The sequence below is a fragment of the Ambystoma mexicanum genome, chromosome 2q (genome assembly GCF_040938575.1).
Source record: "Ambystoma mexicanum isolate Mex_15411 chromosome 2q, UKY_AmexF1_1, whole genome shotgun sequence".
Taxonomy (NCBI): domain Eukaryota; kingdom Metazoa; phylum Chordata; class Amphibia; order Caudata; family Ambystomatidae; genus Ambystoma; species Ambystoma mexicanum.
In genome coordinates this window covers 149,995,117-150,019,680 of record NC_090924.1, presented here as the reverse complement: position 1 = coordinate 150,019,680, position 24,564 = coordinate 149,995,117, and the positions used below count along the sequence as shown (strand labels likewise).

General features: G+C 48.5%; 1 protein-coding gene across 12 annotated transcripts in view; it reads right to left on the bottom strand.

The window, feature by feature from the left end:
* OBSCN (obscurin, cytoskeletal calmodulin and titin-interacting RhoGEF) overlaps nucleotides 1-24,564 on the bottom strand; it is a 3,169,051-nt gene that overhangs the window by 2,396,991 nt on the left and 747,496 nt on the right. For all 12 annotated transcript variants that reach the window (XM_069647058.1, XM_069647065.1, XM_069647061.1 and 9 more), the window contains one exon: nucleotides 23,942-24,217. In XM_069647058.1, the coding sequence (XP_069503159.1) occupies nucleotides 23,942-24,217 (276 nt within the window). The remainder of the gene's footprint in view (nucleotides 1-23,941; nucleotides 24,218-24,564) is intronic.

Below are 24,564 nucleotides of genomic sequence, written 5' to 3'. Positions count from 1 at the left end.
GTGGTGGCCTAGCTGTTTGTCCGTGGCTTTTTTTTCCCACCTTCGACCGGCGGGGGCCTCACACTCAGGTAACCCCCCTGTCTGGTGGTGCTAATGTGTTGGGGGGGTGGGGGGCGGCTCGTACCTCTGGTGTGTTCCAGGGGTCCGCACCCGCCGGCTACAGGCGAGCGGAGGGCCTCTCACCTCGGCCCGCACGCCCGCGGGGAGCGGTCCCTGGACCTCCTCTGGTTCTGCTGTCTTCGTCTTTCGTTGGGCTGTGGCAGCCCGCGTTTGAAGATCCAGGGGGGAGGGGGGGCCTCACACCCCGACTCGCTCCGTCAGCCTCGCTCAGTCCTCGAGGGGCCCGCCTCTCCTCCGGCTCCGTGGCCTTCCGGGCCGCGCTCTTCTCCCAGTGCAGGGAATCCCGGGTTCCGATCTTCCGATTCCCGGGGACCTCGGATGCCGCTCTTTCGCCCGGGGGGTGCTCAGGGGGGGCGCCCGGCGAAATCGTTGGGGTGGGCCCGCCGGGGGGGGGTTGGAGGGGGCTCAATCCCTTACAGAAGCCCGGTCACGGCGGGAGCTACGCACTGAGGCAGCCATTGCCTGTGCGCCCCCTGGTGGCCTCCGCAAGTTTACTTTTAATGTTCATATGGCACTTGTATTCGAGGAGGCACACGCCCCGGGAGCGGTGGCCCTACCCTCTGCCCTGGTGTGTTGGGAGGCACGTGAGCTGTGTTGCGGGGCACCAGGGTGATGTTACTTGGAACAGAGGTCCTTCGGTGGGAGGAGGCACACGCCCTGAATCCAGGGGCTCTACCCTCCGTTCGGGACGGTCTCTGTCGGTGGGCCCGGTGCTGTGTCAAGGGGGCTGAGGTAACGATGCCGGTCTGTGCTGAGATTCCGGAGGGGGTGTGTGGGGCCAAGCCGCTGACGATGGGGTCTTGGCTGCAGGCGGAGTGGAGGTGTGAGCACCTCCAGCTATATCGTTGCCCTCTATTTCTGGTCCACCTATCCGTGTCCTGGTCAGGCGGTAGGCTGCTGCTTATCCAGAGGAGGGCACACGCCCCGGAGTTGGGGGCCCAACCCTCTGCTTGGCCTTGATGTAAGGTAGAGTTTGTTGCTGTGTGTACTGCGGCCTTGGATAATGGAGTCCAAGGGAGTTGCGTGGGCAGGGCCGGTTGGGAGCAATGGGAGCTGAGGCCCGAATGGCACTTTTGGTGCGATGTGGGGTTTTCGTAGCTGGGCGGCAGGCTCGGCACACTGTGTGCAGGGGGCAGCTTCAGAGGGTCGTGAAATTGCTGTTAAACATAGCCGGAGCTAACGTTCCCTCTGCGTTGCTTGGGGTGCAGGCACCAGCTCCTTGCCTTATTTGCTGAGGACCTGGCAATAAGCTTAGCAAGGAAGTTGACCCAGCAGGGACGACTAGTGAGACAGCGTCACCAAATTGGGCGTTGTTCCCTTATGGAGAGAGGGGGCGTACCGTCCCAGGTGTGTTGCAGGGTGTTTATGACTGGGGGCGAGCTGAGGGCACCCGGGATTGTGCAGGGTATCAATTGGAGCTTTGATTGGAGTGGTGCCAGGTGCCGGGTCTGCGGGGAATCCCCCCCTTTACGCCCCCAGTGAAGGGGCCAGGGTGTAGGTAGGAGCAACTCTTTATAAGCCCTTTCTCAAGGCTCTTGCTTTCCAATGCGGCTCAATCCTGTGGCGAGTAATGCCGCTTTTATATATCGGAGCGGTCCTCCAGTAGGATGGGGGGGCCGGGGGATTGGTGCCCCACCACTGCGATCAGCACGCCTCCGCCCGACTTTAGATCCCAGGGGGTTGGGGGTGAAAAGGGCCTTGGGTTACACCGGGCTCTTATGCACGCTCCCCAGGGGGAGGAGGGGCTACCTACCCGCTTCGTGGCTCGTCTTCACGGGATGAGCCATCCGGGGTTGCTCCAGCAGCCGCACCGGAAGTGCGGAAATGTACCGCCGATGCCCAGCAAACCCGCAGGGGCTGCGGGACAGGCAACAAGGCAGGGGCCGTCTAGTGGGGCCCCAGCGTGGTCTTCGTTCCCCACGGGCGGGTGGTGGGAGGGCCTGGGTGCCGCGGGTGTCAGGCGGCCTCGGCCCACGCCTGGAACACTGCGTTTGCAGTCGGGAGGGGGAGGCGCCGAACAAGTCTTTTCTTCGTTGTTTCTTGAGCGTTTTGTTCCGTGGTTTCGCTCAGTGGGTGGGGGACAGTTTCATATTGCGCAGATACCGTTGTTGTGGACCAGTGGGGGGGCCTAGGTGGGGGCTCAAATCCCTTTTAGGGCCCGTGGGTCCGGGGCTCACACAGAGGTATCCTTCATCCGTGCGCCCCCTGGAGGCCCATTCTGATTAAATTTTAAATACATAAATAAATATTTACCTTTGCAAACAAGCCTGGTTCCTGGTTCAGTGTGACCAGGTGGGGGGTGGGGGAGCGTGGTTCTCAGGAGAAGGGTCAATATGAGTGGTATATTGTTCAGAATATTGAACTTATAGATAAAAATAAATAAGGGTTTAATTTGCGCACTACACGCTGGGCGTGACCTGGGTGTGTGCCGGATTGAAATCACTGACATGCCGTCCTCATGGAAGATATGGAACCGCAGGAGGTTCCATTAGTATTGCCATCACGTCATTTTACGTCGGAAGGCAGCGATCTAGTTGATCTCAAGATGGCTGCCGCCACTATATCCTGTGCTCCTGGGAAACCTCTGGTGCGTTGCAACCTACGACGTTTGTCGGTTAGGCGCTAGTTTTCGCTTGCACTTTCCAGAGCTTACGCTCTATCTCCTTGCTTTCTCTTGTTCCACCCTCGCCCTGTTTATCAGGGCTTCTTCCCGCCGTGTGGCTAATTTGCTCTCTCTCTGCTTTACTCCTCCTGGGTTCTCGACTCCTCGGAGTCGCTCTCGCTCTCTCTTTCCGACTCTTGGCTCACTCTTACGGGTCTCGCCCCGGCTTCGCTAGCCCTTTTGTTTCCTTTTCTTCAGAACCTCTCCCTTTCCGCTTCTGTGTCTAATTTGGAGCCTGCACCATTTGGAGCCTGTTTAACTACATTGCATACACCACTGTGTAAATCTCGATACCGGATCTACATCCCTCTTGGAGTCATTGTGAATCTGTTCGCTCCTGGATTGGAGTGCTTACCTGTCTTGGAACTATCCTTCAGCCCCCGAGAGACTCATAGGGTTTTTTCAGCCAGGGGGCTTTTCCACTGTATATTGAGGGGCGCCCTCCCGGGGATTCCTTGTTGCCAGGGTTTCCCAAAACCCAGCAACGTGGCCTTACTTACACAAGAAGAAGAAGGACAAGAAGAGTGAAGAAAAGAAGAAGGTCAGAAGGAGAAGGAAGTGTCATGACCACGTCCATCAGCCCCGGGAGCAGGCATCATGTCGCCTTGAGAAAACCCAGCAACCCCTGCTAGGGGCTGTCTGGGTTCAGTCCTGGCGCCTATGGCACCAGGCTCATATGGGACATCAGTCCTGCCGCCACAGGCGCCAGGCTCATAGGTGCACACTTACCTGATGCAGACCATGCTGCAAGAAGATCCAAGCCCATGTGAGGTCTGAAAGGGACTACTTTACCTTAGGGACTATTTTGTTACTCGGATGTGGTCGGGGAGGAATACCTACCTGGGACTACTTTGGAGGCTATTTAAACCACGCCCGAAGAGCAGGACACGCTTCGCGTTATTCTGCATCCAGCAGCGTAATGCTCACCGTGCCAGCAGCAGCATCCAGCCTTCTGCCACGCTCGCCTCGAACCTGGAGCACCTAGAAAGAAGGAAAGAAGCAAAGGTTAGAACAAGAATATTACCTGATTTCTTACCTGATTCCGGATTCATCGCATCTTCAAACCAGAGGAAAGACTTTGTTTTAAACGCGTCGCATCGCCAGCAGCAGCGCCGCGCCAAACTCACCGTTCCACGCAACATCTCTTCGATCCGGCGCTGTCTCCATCTTTACGTCGCCGAATCCCGGCACCTAAGGGGGACAAGAAACAACAAGGTGAGCAGAGAGAACAGAGACAATCTCTTTAGCCGCCATATGCTTACCTGATTTTACTGCCGGAGGTATAATTCATCAGCACGCCACATCTTCTTATGCCGCAACTGTAAGATAAGGAGAAAGCAGCAAGTTTAACCCTTGGCATTATTTACCGGACAGCGTTGGGTAACACAGACTTTTACAGGAGCGCTTTCACCTGTCAATCTTCTTATTGGGTCAAAGCTGCAAGATAAAAGAGGAATTGGACAGGAATGAATTCCAGACATTTTGAACTCTTACGAACTATATACTTACGGCTCTTCGCCAGGATCTTTTGGAGTCAGGATTCGTCTACAACTCTTCCAATATCTTCAGGCCAATGAAGTAACTGGTCATCAACGCGCCCCTGCGTGCTTCGCAGGATGGAGGGCTCATCCTTCAAGAATATAAGGTGAGATTGCTGAGAGGGCGCTTCAGAGGTGATTAGTGGGGAGGACAGTGGGGGTGCTATCACTTGAATCCACAAGTGGCTAAATCCATCACTCCACTTGTAGGAGAATATTTCTACGGGCCAAGCAGACAAGATTAGGAGGGCAGATCCAGTCAGCCATCGCTGCACTACGCATCACGTGGGTGGAGGCCGCAGTAGTCCGGGTCCGACCAACGCCCCTGTGGGAGCCAGGTGAGCGTAACAGGAAGACAGAAGACAGCTCAACAGAGAAAGAAGGTGTTACGCTCATCGGGTCTCTGCAGGGACGTTGGGGCACAGTTGCAGCCCTCCCAGGAAGTAGAACCCCCCTTTCTGCTTTCTCCCACTGCAAATAGGCTGTGGGCTGCTGCGATGAATTGGACTACTGCTCCTACGTAGATACGAGAGAACGTAAGTTTGCTGGCCCGTGAGTGAATTCCCTCTCAAACCCTTCTTCCCATAGCGTGGTTTCCGTGAGCATGCATCGTCCCATTAAGGCCTACCTGTAGATTATTAATGGTGAGCTCTCCGTCCTGCTACTTCTGGCAGGGGCGCATTTAAGATGAGGACCAAGTTCCTTCACTGGTCCTTCGTACGTAGTGTCCAGTCCAGCTGCGACTATTCCACGCCTTTCTGGTAAGTGTCTTTCAGTTTTCTCTTTGTCTTGAAGTATTTGTATTGTCTTTCTCACAGCCTGTTGTCAGCTCTGTAATAATGTCTATCTCTCTCCCAAATAGGTGTGATTGCGGCCCAGCAGAGCTACAGAGCACAAGGTGGCTCCAGATGAGGAGCGGAGGATCCCGCGGCGGTCCGGCAGCATGTAAGTGAGCTTTTAAGGATAAGCACGAAGAATTGTGCAAGTGCAACCTCAAACTGAAAGTTCGTAATGTCTAACCTTGCCTATTTTCCTTTCACAGGGTCAGCCTTCGTGGATGAAGAAGACGTCATTCTGCGGTGCTCAGAGCTGAAGTCCTGCGTGCCGGAGGATGATGAAGATGTCATGCTGCGGTGCCCAGAACTGAAGTCCTACATTCCGGAGGATGAAGAATGGACGCCAGGCTCAGCAGTGAAGAATGCAGACGAATGCTGACTCCAGGAGGCAAGCGTATGGGCAGGAGACTGGATTCCCAAAGGTAAGTGCTACTTTATCCCAGGCGGTGGTGAGAGTTACGCTCATGCAAATGCAGATTAACGCGAAGCGTGCGCTTGGGGTTGGGTTAGCTTTTATAGCTGAGCTCTTAAGGCCACGCCCGCTAGTTCTGTTCTGCTTGCCACGTCCTGCCACTCCATGAAGTTGCAAGTGCAGCTTATAGATGGAAAGCCACACCCGGACTGACTGCACACACCTGGAAAGTTCCTGAAAAGCACTGCTGCCCATAATAAAGAGTCTTGCTTATGTTTCTCCATGAGCCTGGCGCAAAAGGCACCAGGAGTGAGTCCAACCAGGCCCCCTGTGTATAAACGACCCAAAGGGACGTGCGTGAATTATGCTACCCCTTGCTCCCACAACCTGTTGGTGCACCTCCTGTGATCCTGGGCAAGTGGCCATGACAGAAGGTGAGGAGGAAGGGAGGGTGGAAGCGTCAGAGTCTGACAGCAGCTTGCAAATCAACTCTTTACTTTAGTAATCAACACAGTTCCTTGAAAGAAGCAACTAGGATGAGTCCTGGTCTGTTTAACACGCACCTCTGTTAATGATTCTATCAAGATAGTACTTTCTGAGTAATGTAAAGGGGAACTTGTGTTTTGTTCACTATGTTCAACTGTTTGCATTTTGTAGGTTACAGTGTTATTAAAGCATCTTTAATCATGAACATGCTTTTTGCTTTGCTTTAGGACACAGGTAGTATTGTGTAAAATGAAAATTGTCTTAAACAAGGGCTGCATTTCTGCTTAATTGGCTTTAATAGAGGCAGCGCAGTTGCAGCAGCATGGGCATTTCATACGTTGTTTTCTTTTCATCACAGAAGCACATCAATTGCATAGCTAGCCATGTGGTCTGAACTTTAATTCTCTTTCTGACCACCCACCGCGAGCAGATATAATGGATTTAGGTAAACGCAGTGCTGTATACATTTTGCAGTGGCACAGATTGTACCTGTACCTCTCAACAGGACTGCTATATATTCAGGCAAAGTAGCCTAATTTATCAACAGAGCTGCTATACCGTACGCATGTCATCGCACAATGCCAAATATTTATGGCAGGACTGCTATGTTTTGGGACAGTACCTGAATTTCTTAACAGAGCTGCAGTTAAGAAAGCACGAACATGTGTTGCCATTTTCTGCGGCGAGCTAAAGTACAGAGCAAGAACAGTGTCTGAGCTCTTCCCACCAACCTCTGACAGTGTGAGAAGACGGCATTGCTGTCACATACTCCAATCCCTTCTACTCAGTCTTGCGGTTTTCAAAACTTCTGCTTCTCCCATGTCCGATTACTGTGTCCCACTGCCAAAAATCTAGCACATTTCAAAGCCTCATTATGAATCGCCTGACTAATGTAGGATAGTCTAAACAGGCTTAGAGCTTTTGACAAGCTTTTTATGTCAGGCAAGCTTCACATGGAACCGCAAGTGCCCTAACCCTACGTACCTTTCAGTGTCAACAGCCTATTGGGAAAGGCAGCTCAGTGGGTCAATAACCCTGCTGCAGAGATTATTGTGTATCCTGTTAGTTCAAATCCTGTTAATAGGTGAGTTAATGAGTCTGCATCAGAGATATGCATTTAAGATGCAGGTAACATTCAATTGTAACACAGTTGACTTAACTTTCGACTTATCAAAAGTACTACTAAATGTTCAGTGATTCAGAACACACGCATTTTATCCGGGATGCTATGCTTGTAATGGCTCAAAACACAGCTCTTCAGGGCTGCTATACCTGTGATGGCTCAGGAACACAGCTCTCCAGGGCTGCTATACTTGTAATGGCTCACAACACACAAATCATCTGGGCTGCTATACCTGTGATTGCTCAGAACGCAACTCTTCAGGGCTGCTGTGCTTGTAATGGCTCAGAACACACACCTCATTGGGGCTGCTATACCTGTGATGGCTCAGAACAGACACATCTCATTTGGGCTGCTATACTTGTAATGGTTCCGAAGAAGCACATCCCATGAGGACTGCTATATGTGTAATGGCTCGGAACACACACCTCATCAGGGCTGCTATACCTGTGATGGCTCAGAAGTAGAACACGCACATCCCATGAGGACCCCTATACTTGTAATGGCTCAGAATAGACATCTCATTTGGGCTGCTATACTTGTAATGGCTTGGAAGAATCACATCCCATGAGGACTGCTGTACGTGTAATGGCTCAGAACAGCCACATCTCATCTGGGCTGCTATACTTGGAACGGCTCAGAACACACACCTCAGCAGGGCTGCTAGACCTGTAATGGCTCAGAACAGACAACTCTTCAGGACTGCTATAATTTTAATGGCTCAGAATACACACCTCATATGGGCTCTTGTACTTGTAATGGCATACCGTGTTGGTAAAGCATCTGTTCAGACAAACCTCTAACTCTATAATTCCCAGCCTCGTGGCCAAAGGAAGGTTTGCACACATCTAAAAATGGTAATGCTGCACTAGATTCCTAAATAGAAAAGGCATTTTCAGCTTTTTTGGATATTTATTGGTGCTATGCTAAAAGACAAACAGAAAAACAGGAGTGGAAGAGCAACTCTGAACCTAAAAAAATACAGAAGAACAAATATGTGGCAGGGAGGGGGTGCGGCGGGGGTTGAAGGGATACATAATATAATAGACAATCCAAAACAGGAACTTGAGCAACCGGAAGAGAGATCAATGAGCTACATGATAGGGCAACAAAGAAAATGAGAAAGGAAACAGAGATAATAGGACAAACACACAATAGGAGTGAGGGATAGAAGCAGAGCAAAAAAGGCATTTGCAGACAGTAAAATAAAACACAGATCAACAGCAGGTGGGGAGGGATGGAAATAGAAAAAGCAAGACTAGAGAAGGGAAGGCCAATAACCGGACCCTCCAGGATTTTGCGGCATGAAATGGCATATTTTGCAGCACAAACCATTATTTATGGCTGCATTTTTGCAGCACAATTTTTATTGGATGGAAGGTGCAAGACTGGTACATTGGAGGAAAGAGGCTGTGTGAAAGGCTACAAGAGAGCCAGGGTGTCAATATATGTATCTTTTATATCAAATAGGAAGAGTCTTAGATGTCTCTGGCTTGGCAGAACAGTGTTTGTTTTAGCTATGTTTTTTGGTTCAATGTGCATGCATATTTAATATTATTATCAGTTTTATTGCTGAAAATGTTCCCCTTCTATGTTCCCTAATCCCGCAAACACCCACACACCTCTCTCACCCAACACACCTCACACGTCTCACCAATTCCCCATCACAACTTGTATTTTTGAACCTCACGCTCATCATACACATACTCACATGCTCTGTCACACTGCCAAATCATACTCCCAACTCACAACGTACGCTCCCCAATTCCTCCCGCAGTATACAGTCCTTCATTCTTGCATGCTACTTCTGCATCTTTCATCCTTTCTCCTATTCTATCACACTCTTCCCTCATCCTTTCTCCCAATCTGCAGCCCACTACTATCCCTGAGCCCACGTTCCTTCAACTTTCTGTACCTCCACTCTCTCTGATTTCTGGCCCAACGCCCCACTGCATCCGCTCTGCTCTCTTGCCCACTGCTTCCCTCTCTGACGCACTGCTCTCCCTCTGATCTCCCTTCGCTTTCTTGCCTACCAGGCCACAGCTCACCCATCACTCCCCTCTCGCTCCGTTCTCTCGCATATTGTGCCAATTTTTACATTTTTGAAGAAAACTGTAGATTTTGTCCTCAAGAAATGGGGCATCTAAAAATAGAGCAGAAGATGTGCTGTTTTTAGATAAGCCATTTTTGGAAATGAGCAGGCCACCTTAATCTCAAAGATGACCTGCACATTTCCACGGGGCAGAGCTGTAGCGCAAATGATGCGCTGGCCAGCCACCTCGAATACGTTTGTGTTAGAAACGCTCTCCCGACAATGGTCTACAGGCTCCCCGTACATTTTACCCTGACTGGCCCTTAAGTGTCCTGCCACTGTAAAATGTAACCCAAAAAAACACATTTCCATCCCATTTGGGGAACAGAAATGCAAGTGAGACAGCAGCTGTCGCACTTAAAAATGTTTTTTTTTTAAGTATTGCATGAGTCAGCAGGGTCAGTAAAGACCCTGTAAAGCAGTGGCACCCCTCATGCATGTATTTAAAGTGGGCACATAGAGTGGCCTACAATTTCTGCACATTTAACCATATAACCGATCATACCACACCACCATGCTTACTCTCTCCTTACATCACCACTCAACTAGAACACAGAGATACTATGACACCATTCGGTATAACTGTTCTCATACCAACATTCCGCCGCTTACTCCACATCATTCTATGTAATCACTGCTGGTTCCACACCCCCAGCCAGGCGTTTTCCTCAGGCCTAACGCAGCCACATCCGTTCCGGATAAATCCTGCCAGAACGAACACATTCTCCTGATCTCTCAACCACCACACCTACCGCTAAGAAGCAGCTATTACACGAGTACCGCACGAGCTGCACACATACCCGGTGCTCACACGCACCTTTGACTCTCCCTACTCTCTCTACTGATCTGAACTTTGGTTCCCAAGGGAGTTCAACCTACAAGCGCCTTCAGACCATACCAATGGTATATAAGGCGCTATATAAGTGCAAAATAACATAACATAACATAACATTTAAAAGTGCATCTTGCTTGTCAATTTAGGATACGCTTTTAAATGCGGAGAAATGCCCCCTGATTTACGCCAAGGCGTGAAAAAGGACATTTGAACTGCAAAATATAAGAAGCGTTCATTCAGATGTCCTTTGTGTATTGGACGGCTCTTTCTTTTTGCTCAAGTGATGAAATGTGCTTGCGCATTGAGTCCAAAAAATAAGAGTTGAGCCCCTTGGCCCCTTGAGTTTTACAATTTTTCTTTTTTTTCGAAAACTGCCATTTTTCGCGGCATTTTGTGGGATAGCAAAATCGCTATAAGCTGGAGGGTCTGAATAACATAAGAGATAGTGCAGGAAAGATAATCAAAAGGAGTAGCAACCACAACATAGAAAATGAAAAAACAGATATAGCCAGAGTAATGACATGAGAGAGGAAGAGGAGTTATATCAACCGCTACAGTGAGATATAGGAGGGAAAAAGCAACAATAGAATGCAGAGATGGGAGATCCAGAGTGACAGAGAAACAGAATGCAAAATGTGGCATCGCAACACTTAAGGGTTAGAGGTAGAGCGTCAGAAAGTGAGAGACAGGGGAAACAAAGTAGCAAAGGGAAAGAGAGATGGAGAAAAAACATGGAGTGGCTGTCAAGCAGGTAGTGCCAGGCGGCAACAGTGGGCCCGAGAGGCAGTGATGCTGGTAGAGTGAGGGACTTGATTTATGATTCACCTGATTTAACTAGCTGGCATCTGCAGTAACTCTTAACAGTGTTTGTGCCCAAGTACCATGAAGATGAAAGCTGGCTAGTATGCATCTACAAGGTTCTTGTTTGGGGAAAATATTTTCCACAGGTGCAATACATTTCTAGCATTTCTAGGCTTGCGAGGCTCACGCAGTAGCTTTTGTTTCGGTAAATAGGAAATAATTAGTAAAAATAAAGAAAAGATTCAAATCGGCATCAGGTTTAATTTTGGAGCTTGGGTAAAAAGACAAAGCTTATCCTACTGAACCTAAGGTTGTCAAGCAAATGAATTTGTGAATTCAAATTTGAAAGTATAAAAACATTCACGTTAGGTTTAGGAAAGATGCATGGTGTGAGGATCAACAACCAAGTCTACAAACAAAATTCAAAGAACCATTTTTTGTGCCTTATGACAAAAGAACTAAGAAGAGTTTTCAGTGTCAATACAATGAATTGGGTTTCTTCAGTTCCTACCCAGTTTTAAGAAGCAGACAATTGATTTGGAGAAAAAATATTCAAGTAAATACTGTTTAAAAGCAGTACCTCTACTACAATCTCTATGTCACTGATACCAAGGTAAAACTAATCATTTAGGCTTTCAGCAGAGGAATCTCAGGTACCGTTAAACATCTTTGGGGTTAGAGAGCGGGAGATTAAATTAACAGACTAGAACTTTGTGTCTTTTTTCATTCATGCAGATATCCATCCTAAGGAGGAAGATGTATGAGTTTGTTATTTTGTCCCTTTGCCCTTTCCCCCAATGGTGTTTTGAAGGCAGCTGTATTTACAAACAGTTGTGCACTGGACACATTTGTGGGTCTGTGCGGTTCAGCGGCATCCGAGGAACTTTGGAGACAGGACCTGACACTCGCTGCCTCTCAGCTTGCCCAGGAGGGCCACAGTAGCTCCGGAGGGGAGGCCACGCCCCCTTCTCCTTAAAACTGCTGCTTACACCAGCAGGGCCTGAAACTCGCAGGAATCAATCACACGGGTGTTGCGGCCCGCTCCCTGCCTCTCTGCTATTTAAGCCTGCATGGATCAAGGGTGCGGGTGTCGCGGCCCGCTCCCTGCCTCTCAGCTCTCCCAGGAGGCCCACCGTAGCTGCAGAGGGCAGGCCACTCCCCCTCCTCCTTAAAACTGCTGCCTACACCCGCAGGGCCTGAAGCCTGCAGGGATCAAGGGCGCGGGTGTTGCGGCCCGCTCCCTGCCTCTCAGCTTGCCCAGGAGGGCCACCATAGCTGCGGAGGGGAGTCCGCACTACCTCCTCCTTAAAACTGCTGTTTACACCTGCAGGGCCTGAAGCTCGTGTGGAATGTGGATAAAGGGTGTGGATGTTGTCCGCCCGCAGGGTGTTCACTGCCCGAGGGAGGTAAGTGCTTGCAATGAGCAGCATCCTGCGGAGACTATTCTGGAGGTGTATCTCAGAAGCTGTTGGACCGCCGGGGGAGCTTCCTTGCCCCAGGACCCCCCGCAGCAATCCAGTGATCCAACACTTCAGCAGTTAAAGGGGCCGCCATCTTCCCATTGCCCCTATCTGGGGAAGAAGTATCAAGCACAGAGTCGCAGGAGGACGAGAGGAGCACGACCAGAGGAGGGGGAGAGGGGCTACCTACGTTTCCGGCTGGCATTGCCCTGCTGGCGCGCTGTGCTCATCTACCAACTGTGACTATCTGTGTCTGCTCCCTACATTCCTTCAGGCTGTTTGACTGTTCTGCTGACTGCTATTTTGCTTACCTGCCCCACCATGGCGACAATAGCTGTGGCCACTGATATCTTTGCCTCATCCCCTGAGCTGCCCTTTGTTTTTCATCTGCCATCGTAACCAGCAGTCTCTTCCGTCTGTGCCGCAATAGGTATTGGGGCTCAAGAAAAGCATAGGACCCTGGCGCTGAAAAGAACTCGAGGGGCTTGCCCACTGATCCCTGATGGGGAATGTGTTGCCGCCAAGAGGGGAAAGCCCAGCAGCATCTTCAACTTTTCTGGGGGCACCTATCCCCTGCCAAAAGTGGCTTACCAATTCCAGACCGTAAACCCATCTCCCCCAGTTGGAGCCCACTTGGACAGGGCCTGCCCTGCCTTCACTCGAGCATCCATCTCGGCACCTACGGAGCTTGCATTGGCCCACCCATGCTTGCTGGATTTTAACATAACATAACATAACATAACATAACATTTGCCAAACCTCGAGATGGAGAATCTGCTTCCTATATCCCCCCTTGAGAATAACTGCCAGGACCCTTCATCTGGGCCGGTGATTATCACCAAAACCTCTCTGTCCTCCTTCGCAATGCACCCCCAGATCCCTTTGGATTTAGTGGACATGGAGACTGTGTCTGAGGTCGCACTTGAAGACAAATACTCTCCCAGCTTCACCTGCAGTACCCGGAGTGAGACCATCCTATCTACATTCTCAGGGACCAGTTCCTTTCTCCACTTAATCCCATTTAGGGCCCCTAAGTAAACCTTACAGGACAACCAACCATTGCCAGATTTACTTTTGAAGGAGGAGCATACCGTTAGGGGATGCTGCTGTGAACAAGTGTCTAAAGAACTGGCAATCATCAAACTGCTTCTACTAGAGTTAATAGCTGCTATAGGGAAAGGAGGAGGGGCTTCCCAGGGGAGTCCCCATCATTCTGCCTGATGCTAAGGGGCCCCGATGTCTACCCCCAGAATGCCCTACTAAACCGGTGAAACCGGGCCCCTTGTCTCTTGGAAAGAGGGATGCCTGCCCTAACCCAGCTTTTGGGAATGCAATCACAGCCACTGCCCTGCCTTCACCCGAGCATCCCTCTCGGCACCTACGGTGCTTGCATTGGCCCACCCATGCTTGCTGGATTTTAACATAACATAACATTTGCCAAACCTCGAGATGGAGAATCTGCTTCCTATATCCCCCCTTGAGAATAACTGCCAGGACCCTTCATCTGGGCCGGTGATTATCACCAAAACCTCTCTGTCCTCCTTCGCAATGCACCCCCAGATCCCTTTGGATTTAGTGGACATGGAGACTGTGTCTGAGGCCGCACTTGAAGACAAATACTCTCCCAGCTTCACCTGCAGTACCCAGAGTGAGACCATCCTATCTACATTCTCAGGGACCAGTTCCTTTCTCCACTTAACCCCATTCAGGGCCCCTACGTAAACCTTACAGGACAACCAACGATTGCAAGATTTGCTTTTGAAGGAGGAGCATCCCGTTAGGGGATGCTGCTGTGAACAAGTGTCTAAAGAACTGGCAATCATCAAACTGCTTCTACTAGAGTTAATAGCTGCTATGGGGAAAGGAGGAGGGGCTTCCCAGGGGGAGTCCCCATCATTCTGCCTGATGCTAAGGGGCCCCGATGTCTACCCACAGAATGCCCTACTAAACCGGTGAAACCGGGCCCCTTGTCTCTTGGAAAGAGGGATGTATGCCCTAACCCAGCTTTTGGGAATGCAATCACAGCCATTGCCTCAGCAATGGCCCCTGGAGCGCCTAATGCCCCAGGATATGTAACGCAGCTAATGGCTGAGTATCGATTGCGGCATATAACACCTAAGGGTGTTAGCAAGCACCTCTGTAACGGTGTAGAGCCAACCTCAATGTAGTGCCAAGAACACAACATATCGGGTACCCAAGCCAAATTGAGAAAGGGGTTAGAGCTCATAGTCAGCGTCAAAGGGGTAGAGAGACAGTGGGATATGCGGATGGGGGCCAAGTAACTCTACAGTGTTCTTACATGGGATACCCAAACTGCAACCCAATATGCGAGAGCCAAGGGACGCTCTTCTGAATAGATGTCTACACTGGCTCCGCTCTGTTAAGGGTTGTGGTTTTGTGGCCAGGGAAGCCCTTAAGGGCTGTTTCAGACTGCCCAGCAAAGATGATAACCCTTACGATCTGGTAAAATTTGTATTTTGGGATCAGAGAGTGGCCAAGGACGTCCTGGGATGAACTGACCGGCATGGTTGGACCGCCAACAGTGGGATTATAACCAGGCAGCATCTCCTTTTAGGAACTGTTGACTTTCCTGGAACCACACAATATAATCATGTTTTATCCACTTCAAACCTTACACCCGTGGGACCAAGGTCAACTGAGAACCGCTGATGTGATGGGCCTGTGGCATTCTGAATAGTGATATTAGTTTTATATTTTTTTACCTCATTTTTATTTATTTGTTCCATTTTTGGTTGCTGGCTAAATTCATTTTTATGTACACCCAAATGATGTAATGTGGAAAAAGCAAATGTTTTGTGGCAGGATGTACCTTGTGCTAGGATGTACTTTAATGGCCTGATGGCCAAATACATTTATTTTGACTTGAATTGACTGGAAAAATACCAGTAACTTTTAATAAAAAGAAATTAACCCAATACATCTTCTCCTCAAATTACCACAGCTAGAAAGCATGGCTTTTGCATCACAAAAGTGTGTATTCAGTGCCGTTTGATCAGTCAGCAGGGTGTAATCACTTTTTCGTGGGTCAGGGCCCTGCTGGAGCCAGAAGGCAAAAGATAGGCAGGATCAAAAAGAACATTTAACATTTTTAGTCGTCACATTACAGTTTTATGCATCTCCTACTTTTGGGCTAATTTTAGTTACTTAGGCACTGCCCAACAAGTGACATCTATGACTGCACAAAAAGGCAAACTGTCCTGCTATTGAACAGTTTTCTTTTCTGGTAATGTGTTCTTTTCATGCGTCACACAAACGGTTCTTTAGATGACAAAAAGAGACATTTTTAAAAGTGGTGTTTTGAATTTACAAAGCGTAGTCTTTTGTGTCTGCAACTTTAGGTCCTCATTACAAGTTTTGCAGTGTGGGAAATGTGACGCTAATTCCGTGACCGGCACTTATGCCACACCGCAAAATGTCACAACCCTCGCCCAAATCCCCCTCTGGCAAACCCATTTGCCAGGTGGAGTCAGGACTCGGGCCTCTAGAGCCTGGAATCCTCTTCAAAAGCCCTCATGGGGCCAGCCCTGGCACCTATGGCACCAGGCTCATACACCATGAAAAACAATGTGCTTGGGAACTACTTTATTGTATTGTCAGCCAACATGGAGGCATCCACATAGCTTGGTTCCTAAGAACCAAGTTATGCGGTCTAGTGTTTTGGGTGTGGTAGCCTAGGGACTACATTACCTGGACTATTTTTTTGGGGCTATTTAAACCACACCCGAGCAAGACAACACGCTTCTCGTTACATTGCAGCTTGCAACGTGACGCTCACCTTGTCCAGCTATTCCCTCGAACCTCGGAGAAGCAGAACCTGCAAGGAGACAAAAGGAACATCATTAGCAGCAGCATCTTACCTGCAGTCTTCATCTTTAAATACTCGCATCTACTGAGAACAGCTTCCTCGAATCTGCATGCCTCCCGGAAAGAAAGACCTGAAAGAGGAGAGGCAACATTAAAGAAAGCAGTAGAGACATTTACAAATTACGAACTGCTCAAAAGGCTTACCTGGCTGGTCACCTCTCGGCTGTCACCACTCCGGACATCCCACTTGCGCTGAAGAACACCGCGACCTACAAGGAAGGAAAACACAGGTTAGCAAAGGCAAGACTTCACAGCGCTGCGCATAGCGCTTACTTACCGCATCATAGCGCTCTTAATGCGCCATCATTTACCAGCGGGGCTCAACCAAGCCAGCTCGCTGTGCTGAAGCTCTGCATACCTAAGGGAGAAAAAAGAGACATTTTAAACAAAGAAAGGCATGCAGGATAGCAACAAAACTGAAGAACAGCAATAAAACCTACCTGAACAATATCAAACGGGCTGGCGTCAGTGAAGTAACTGAACCGCACTCGCACACGAAAGACAACGCGCCCCTGCAAAGAAGGCAGGACGGAGAGCACGCCTAATTCTACCACAAGGTGAGGAGAGGGCGCCAGAGGGACTGAGATCATACGGGGGTGGAGGGAGGATACTTACCTCAGTCGGTCAGTCTTGAACAAAGTCCTCCTGTATTTTCAGGCAGAACCTTCCCCGCAGAGCACATCAGGGCAAAGCTGAGAAGCATACCAGCGAGTAACCCGGCTGGGTGGCGTCCCTGTGGATACCAGGTGAGCGTAACAGAACGTGAAGCCTACCATAACAAATCCACCTGGGCGCCATGGAGACATCAGAAATGGACCAATGGGCCCAATTACTAGGAGAGCTTCGTGCTGAGGTTCATTCTGCCCGACAAGAGACTAATGCCCTCCGGAGAGACCTAATGGTGACCAAAGAACGCACTGAAGAGATTAGCAGGCAATACTTGCAATCACATGCAGGACAGACGCCTCTACCTGAAAGCAATCCAACAATGCAAAACCCCGCCATACCACCCACTCCGGTACAGATCACGTTACCTGGAACAGTGCCCCTGGCACCACCAGAAAGGTTCTCAGGCGACCCACGGAATTATGCGGCATTCATCAATCAGTGCCACCTTCATTTTCTTTGTAGGCCTGGAGCATTTCCAAACGACCAAGCTCGGGTAGCTTTTGTCTTATCATACCTGAGTGGTAGTGCAGCAGATTGGTCGGTGCCGTTGGTAACCCATGACGATCCTCTATTACATGACTTTGGGGGGTTCCAGAGAGAAATGGAAAAACATTTTGCTCGCCATACTCAGGAACAAGCAGTAGACAATGAACTCTTGTCCCTCCGACAGGGGAATCAGGACTTGTTAACGTACATTGCTAGCTTCAACAGGCTGGTTGCCGAAGCTAGGTGGCCAGAAAACAAAAGAACCACGTTATTCCATCGAGGATTACGAGGCGAATTAAAGGACATCTTAGCCCAGGTGGTTGATCCACCCAGAGACTGTGCAGAATTCATAAATCTGGTCGTGCAGCTAGACCACCGGTTGCAGGACCGAAAGGCAGACCGGTCTAAGACGGAACCTCGGACCGTGAATGTTTGACCAAGGGAAAACACATCCCGTGTACCTGAAAATGATGTAGAACCCATGCAGATTAGAGGGATACAGCCTCCATTAACAAAACAAGAGCGGGACAAAAGAAGACAACAACAGCTTTGTTTGTATTGTGGGAAACCAGGACATTTCCTGAAGGACTGTCCAGTAAAACCCCCAAGAAGAACAGTCGGGGCCACAGAGAAGGATGAAGCTAAGGAATCAGAAAACTACCAAGCTCAACAAACATAGAGATCAGTTTGTCGAGTGAGAAGAAAGAGTTGCTGACCTCGCACTTTGCAATACCAGTGATCTTAATTAACCACCAAAAGTCGTCAAGAATGCATGCCGTTGAAGCATACATCGATAGCGGAGCTGTTGGAAATTATATTGATCAAGAACTGGCAGCAGAGATGGGGCTTCCTTTATGTTCTAAGCCAACTATGGACAAGGTAACCACCGTGGTTGGGACAGAAATCGCTTCCGGACCAGTAACCCAGTGCACAGCCAGGGTAACCTTGCTGTGCCAGGAAGGACATCGGGAGTCTATTTCATTCGATCTCATCAAGGCACCTCAGTTCAGGCTAATACTAGGGATGCCATGGTTGGTTGCTCACAACCCTTTGATAGACTGGCGGGCACGAAAATGAACCTTCCCCGGTGACTGCTCCCCTGCCTGCTATTACCAAGAGGAGAAACCCAACGTCTGTATCCCCATGGCTCCTGGAGCGACAGTATCAACCCTGGGAGCAACTAATACCTTGCCAAGTGAATACCAAGATTTCCAGGATGTTTTCCGAAAGGAACAAGCCAATACTTTGCCGCCGCGCAGGCCCTATGACTGCCAGATCGACCTTGTTCCTGGTGCACAACACAAATCCCTTGCGGCAGGATCCATGCTCTTACAGAACCAGAAAACCTTCATTTGAAATCCTATTTAGACCAGTACCTTGCAAACTGATTTATCTGTCCTTCGAAGTCCCCCGCAGCCAGTCCTTTGTTCTTCGTACCGAAATAGGAAGGAGACTTGAGAACCTGTATTGACTACCGTGCATTGAACCAGATCACCGTGAAGAACCGCTACCCCTTGCCACTTATCCCAGAGATGCTAGACCAAGTTAAAGATGCCCAGACTTATACCAAATTGGACCTTCTAGGAGCGTACCACCTGTTCCGAGTCAGAAAAGGAGATGAATGGAAAACCACCTTCCGTACTAAGTACGGCTTGTTTGAATATCAAGTCATGCCCTTCGGGTTATGCAACGCTCCTGCGGCATTCCAGTATTTCATGAATGACGTCTTAAGGGAGTTAATTGATGTGTGCACCTTAGTGTACATAGATGACATCTTAGTATACTCAGCCTCGGAACAAGATCATGTCAGGCACGTTCGTTCAGTCCTCACCAAGCTCCGTCAACATCGCTTGTTTGCAAAGCTTGAAAAATGATTTTTTCACGTCACCGAAGTAGAATTTCTTGGTTTTATCCTTACTCCAGGAGGCATCAGAATGGACGTGCACAAGGTAGATGCCATTCTGAAATGGCCTTCACCGACGTCTCTGAAAGGGGTACATAGCATGCTGGGCTTTGTGAACTTCTACCGCCGGTTCATCCCAGACTTCTCTCAGGTTGTGCACCCAATCATAGTACTATTACGAAAAAATTATAAAAAGTTTGCTTGGACCGAAGAAGCAGAAGAAGCCTTTCAGGAACTTAAACGAAGGTTTACCTCCGCTCCAATCCTGCGACATCCTCGTCCAGACCTCCCTTATGTCGTTGAAACTGATGCGTCCAGTCTCGCAATGGGGGCTGTCCTTTCACAGAGAGACCCGGAAACCGGCCAGCTACATCCTGTGGCCTTCTGGTCGAAAAAGTTCTCACCTCCAGAGATTAATTATGCCATCACGGACAAGGAACTCCTGGCTATCAAATCCGCCTTTAAAGCCTGGAGGCACTACGTTCTGGGGGCCAGACACACCATTACAGTCATCACAGACCACCGAAACATGCAGTATCTCAAAACAGCCAAAGACCAGTCCTCGCGCCAATTACAGTGGGCCCTTGTCTTCGTCGAATATGATTATGTAATCACATTTCAACCAGGAGTCAGAAACGGAAAGGCGGATGCCTTATCTCGCATGGGCATAGATGAAATAGTATATACAACTCCAGACCCAGAACCTATTATACCTGAAGACAAACTCTTGGGTATCATGACAGCCTTAACACAAGCAGAACTACGAAAATAAATCCAACGGACAATGAATCCTGATGCCTACCTCGCATGGAAAACTCAAGGAGAACAATATACCATCAAGGACCATCTACCCTTTTTTAGGGATCGCCTATATGTACCCAAGAAAGAATTACAATAGCATATTATTTCAAACTATCACGATTCACTGATCGAAGGGCATCCTGGGATCGCCAAAACCCTAGCTAAGGTTAAAGAGAATTTTTGGTGGCCTACCTGGCGTAAGGACATCATTCAGTATATTCAGTCATGCGGTGTCTGCGCACAAAATAAATCACACAAACAAAAACCATCTGGTCTCCTACAACCATTGGACATTCCTCCAGTTCCATGGCACACTCTTTCCCTTGACTTCATCACTGATCTACCTCCAAGCCAAGGGTTCAACACCATCCTTGTAGTTGTGGATTTATTCTCGAAGATGGCCCATTTTATTCCTCTGAAAGGCCTCCCATATGCAGCCATTTTAGCAAAAGTGTTGCTGGAGGGCGTTGTTAAGCTACATGGCTTCCCTTCGGTTCTGGTCTCTGATCGAGGCAGCCAGTTTGTTTCAAACTTCTGGAAAAAATGTTGTGTAATGGCGCAGATCGACGTTCGGCTATCTACCAGTTACCATCCCCAAACGGACGGCCAAACCGACAGAACCAATCAGACACTCAAGCAATATTTACGGTGCATGCTGCACCACGAACAAAGGAATTGGAAAGACCTACTATGGATAGCCGAATATGCATATAACAATTCTTTGCATTCAAGTACGGGACAAACGCCCTTCTATACCCTTTATGGCAGACATCCACGTACCTCTGAACTGGACCTTCCAGCCAGCTTGGAAATGCCAGCGGTAAAGACTCTACACACAACCATCACTCAGGCTTTCAAAAGGGCAAAGGAACACCTTATTCATGCCAAAGAAAAACAAAAGAGATTTGCCGACCAACACTGGAAAAAGGCCCCTGATTATCAAGTAGGAGACAAAGTTTGGTTAGCCGCTAAATTCATACCCATCAAGGGAACCCGGACCTTTCGTCCCAGATTCTTAGGACCCTATACCATTAAGGCAATTATCAACCCAGCAGCCGTGAAACTGGATTTATTACCTAATCTACACATCCACCCGATATTCCATGTGTCCCTCCTGAAACCAATGCAACCCGGCACACGAATTGGGACACCACCTAAGCCCATACTTGTTGACGGAGAACCAGAATTCGAAGTCAAAGATATCTTGGACACTAAATACTCTAGGACCAATCTATATTATCTCGTCGATTGGAAAGGATTTGGACCACAAGATAGATCCTGGGAGCCCAGTGAGAATATCCACGCACCACGTCTAATCAGGAAATTCCATCGGAACTTCCCAACCAAACCTGGGCCAGACAGAAGGAGCACCATGGGAGGGGCCTTAGGGGGGAGTGCTGTCACGACCCTCGCCCAAAACCGCCTCTGGCAAACCCATTTGCCAGGTGGAGTCAGGACTCGGGCCTCTAGAGCCTGGCATCCTCTTCAAAAGCCCTCATGGGGGCAGTCCTGACGCCTATGGCGCCAGGCTCATACACCATGAAAAACACTGTGCTTGGGAACTACTTTATTGTATTGTCAGCCAACATGGAGGCATCCACGTAGCTTGGTTCTTAAGAACCAAGCTATGCGGTCTAGTCTTTTGGGTGTGGTAGCCTAGGGACTACTTTACCTGGACTATTTTCTTGGGGCTATTTAAACCACACCCGAGCAAGACAACACGCTTCGCGTTACTTTGCAGCTTGCAACGTGACGCTCACCGTGTCCAGCTATTCCCTTGAAACTCGGAGAAGCAGAACCTGCAAGGAGACAAAAGGAACATCATTAGCAGCAGCATCTTACCTGCAGTCTTCATCTTTAAACACTTGCAACTACTGAGAACAGCTTCCTCGAATCTGCACGCCTCCCGGACAGAACGACCTGAAAGAGGAAGATAGAGGCAACATTAAAGAAAGCAGTAGAGACATTTACAAATTACGAACTGCTCAAAGGGCTTACCTGGCTGGTCGCCTCTCGGCTGGCACCACTCCGGACATCCTACTCGCGCTGATAAACACAGCGACCTACAAGGAAGGAAAACACAGGTTAGCAAAGGCAAGACTTTGCAGCACTGCGCAGAGCGCTTACTTACCGCATCATAGCGCTCTTAATGCGCCATCATTTACCGGCGGGGCTCAACCAAGCCAGTTCGCCGCGATGAAGCTCTGCATACCTAAGGGAGAAAAGAAGAGACATTTTAAGCAAAGAAAGGCATGCAGGATAGCAACAAAACTAAAGAACAGCAATAAGACCTACCTGAACAATATCAAACGTGCCGGCGTCAGTGAAGTAACTGGACCGCACTCGCCCACGAAAGACAAAGCGCCCCTGCAAAGAAGGCAGGACGGAGAGCACGCCTAATTCTACCACAAGGTGAGGAGAGGGCGCCAGAGGGGCTGAGATCATACGGGGGGTGGAGGGAGGATACTTACCCCAGTGGGTCAGTCTTGAACACAGTCCTCCTGTATTTTCAGGCAGAACCTTCCCCGCAGACCACATCAGGGCAAAGCTGAGAAGTATACCAGCGAGTAACCCGGCTGGGTGGCGTCCCTGTGGATACCAGGTGAGCGTAACACAAAACTACAAGTTTGCTGGTGGGGGCCACTGATTACCTCCAGGCAAGAGAATCAGACCCCCACAAAAATCTGCTGGTATTACTGGAATAAGTAATACCGGCAATCCCCTCCATGGAGTCCTATTGGACTCCAAAGAATGGGGATTTGTTGCCCTTTCCTCCCCCTGTAATATCCCGGAAATTATGGGCTATCAGGCGGCGGAAAGGGTAGGTCAGTTTACCGGTATCCCGCCCGAATTACCAGCGGGATAGCAGCAAACCTATAATGAGGCCCATATTAAAAAGTCAACTATTCGGCTCTGCATTCACCTTCGGCCGACTACTAAATCTACTATTATTCTGTACACCCCATATATATTCTTATATACGATTTGTCCACATCTTCCTTACAGGCAATATTGAAGGGGTGGATTCGTAGGGGCAGGGCAGAGGAGATGGAAGGAGTACCTATATATTGCTTATTTATTAAGGGAAAAAACATATTCAAAGCCTGGAGCAGTACATCACAGGGAAGCAGCCACAATTTGCAACTGCACATGTTAGCCCTGCAAATGCAAATCTTTGTGAACAGGGGAAACTACTTTTAAATAAAAAGGAACCAAAATACATTTAGGCTAAAGACAACTATTTAAGGAGCAATATATTATGAATTCCATTAAAAATTAAAAGTTTTTATTACATTTTTAAAGGAAAACATAATTTTGTGGTAAAAAATGAAATGTCTATTTCAGATTAAATTGGGCATAAAAATAACATTTGGATAAATGAATTGTGATTTATTAAAAATAGAAACCGAAGCAAAAAAATACACCCACCTGTGACAAACTGATTAGTAGGAAATGAAAAGGTCTTCTTGAGAGAAAAAATATTGTGGGTATTTGCCTCTTTACTTTCTGAGAAATAAAGATGAACTAGTGTCTCCATTTCTTTAACAGAATCAAGACCCTCCCCCTTTTTTTTTATCTATTCCCGACCCCCCCCCTCTTATATTCACTTTCTGACCCCCCCCAAAACTCCCTATATTTTCTGAGGAGTTTTTTCATTAAAGAAATTGAAAACAAAACCATTAATAAAAGTAAATTTAAGAACATCATATAACCATATTCTAGCCTGTATAATATCTATTGTTAAATGACAAAAAAGAAAGACATTTGTCTTCACACTTGCTTTGAAGATGCACATGGCATGAGGACCAGAAAGCAAAATGTGAGTTTCACTCACCAGTCACATTGACTTTGAAGGCGAGTTTCTGGCCGGCAGCCTCACAGGTGTACTCCCCAGCATCTTCCTTATCCACCTGCTCCATCACAAGTCGGCGGGATTTACCCTCAGACTCCACCTTAATTCTCTTACTGGCAGTGATAAGTTTTCCATCCTTGTACCATTTCACCTCGGTCTTGGCTTGTGACATTTCACAGCTCAGGGTGGCACTCTCAGTCAATACAGCCTTCACCTCCTTTTGCACCTTATCCTGGTTTGCAAACACCACTTCAGGCTCTAGAAAGGGTAAGAAATGTATACATTACTTTACACACACAAAATTCTATGGCAATACCAAGGCAAGCATTATGCTTCAACTTCTTTACTTGTGCTCTCCAGCAATTTTTAACAAAATACAACAGAAAATGTTTTAAACTTCGATTTTCTTTCTTTTAAACTACATTTCCCTGTTTCTACAGTCTCTTCTGTAGTCCATCACACTTCTTATCTCAGGCTATCTGCCTCTTCCTGTCTCCATGCTACACCTCTTCTTTTCCTGCTCTTCAGCAGATGAGTACAATTTTTTCTGAAGAGCATTGCTACAAGCATATTTAATATCGTTATAAAAGGAGAGCGCAGTGTGT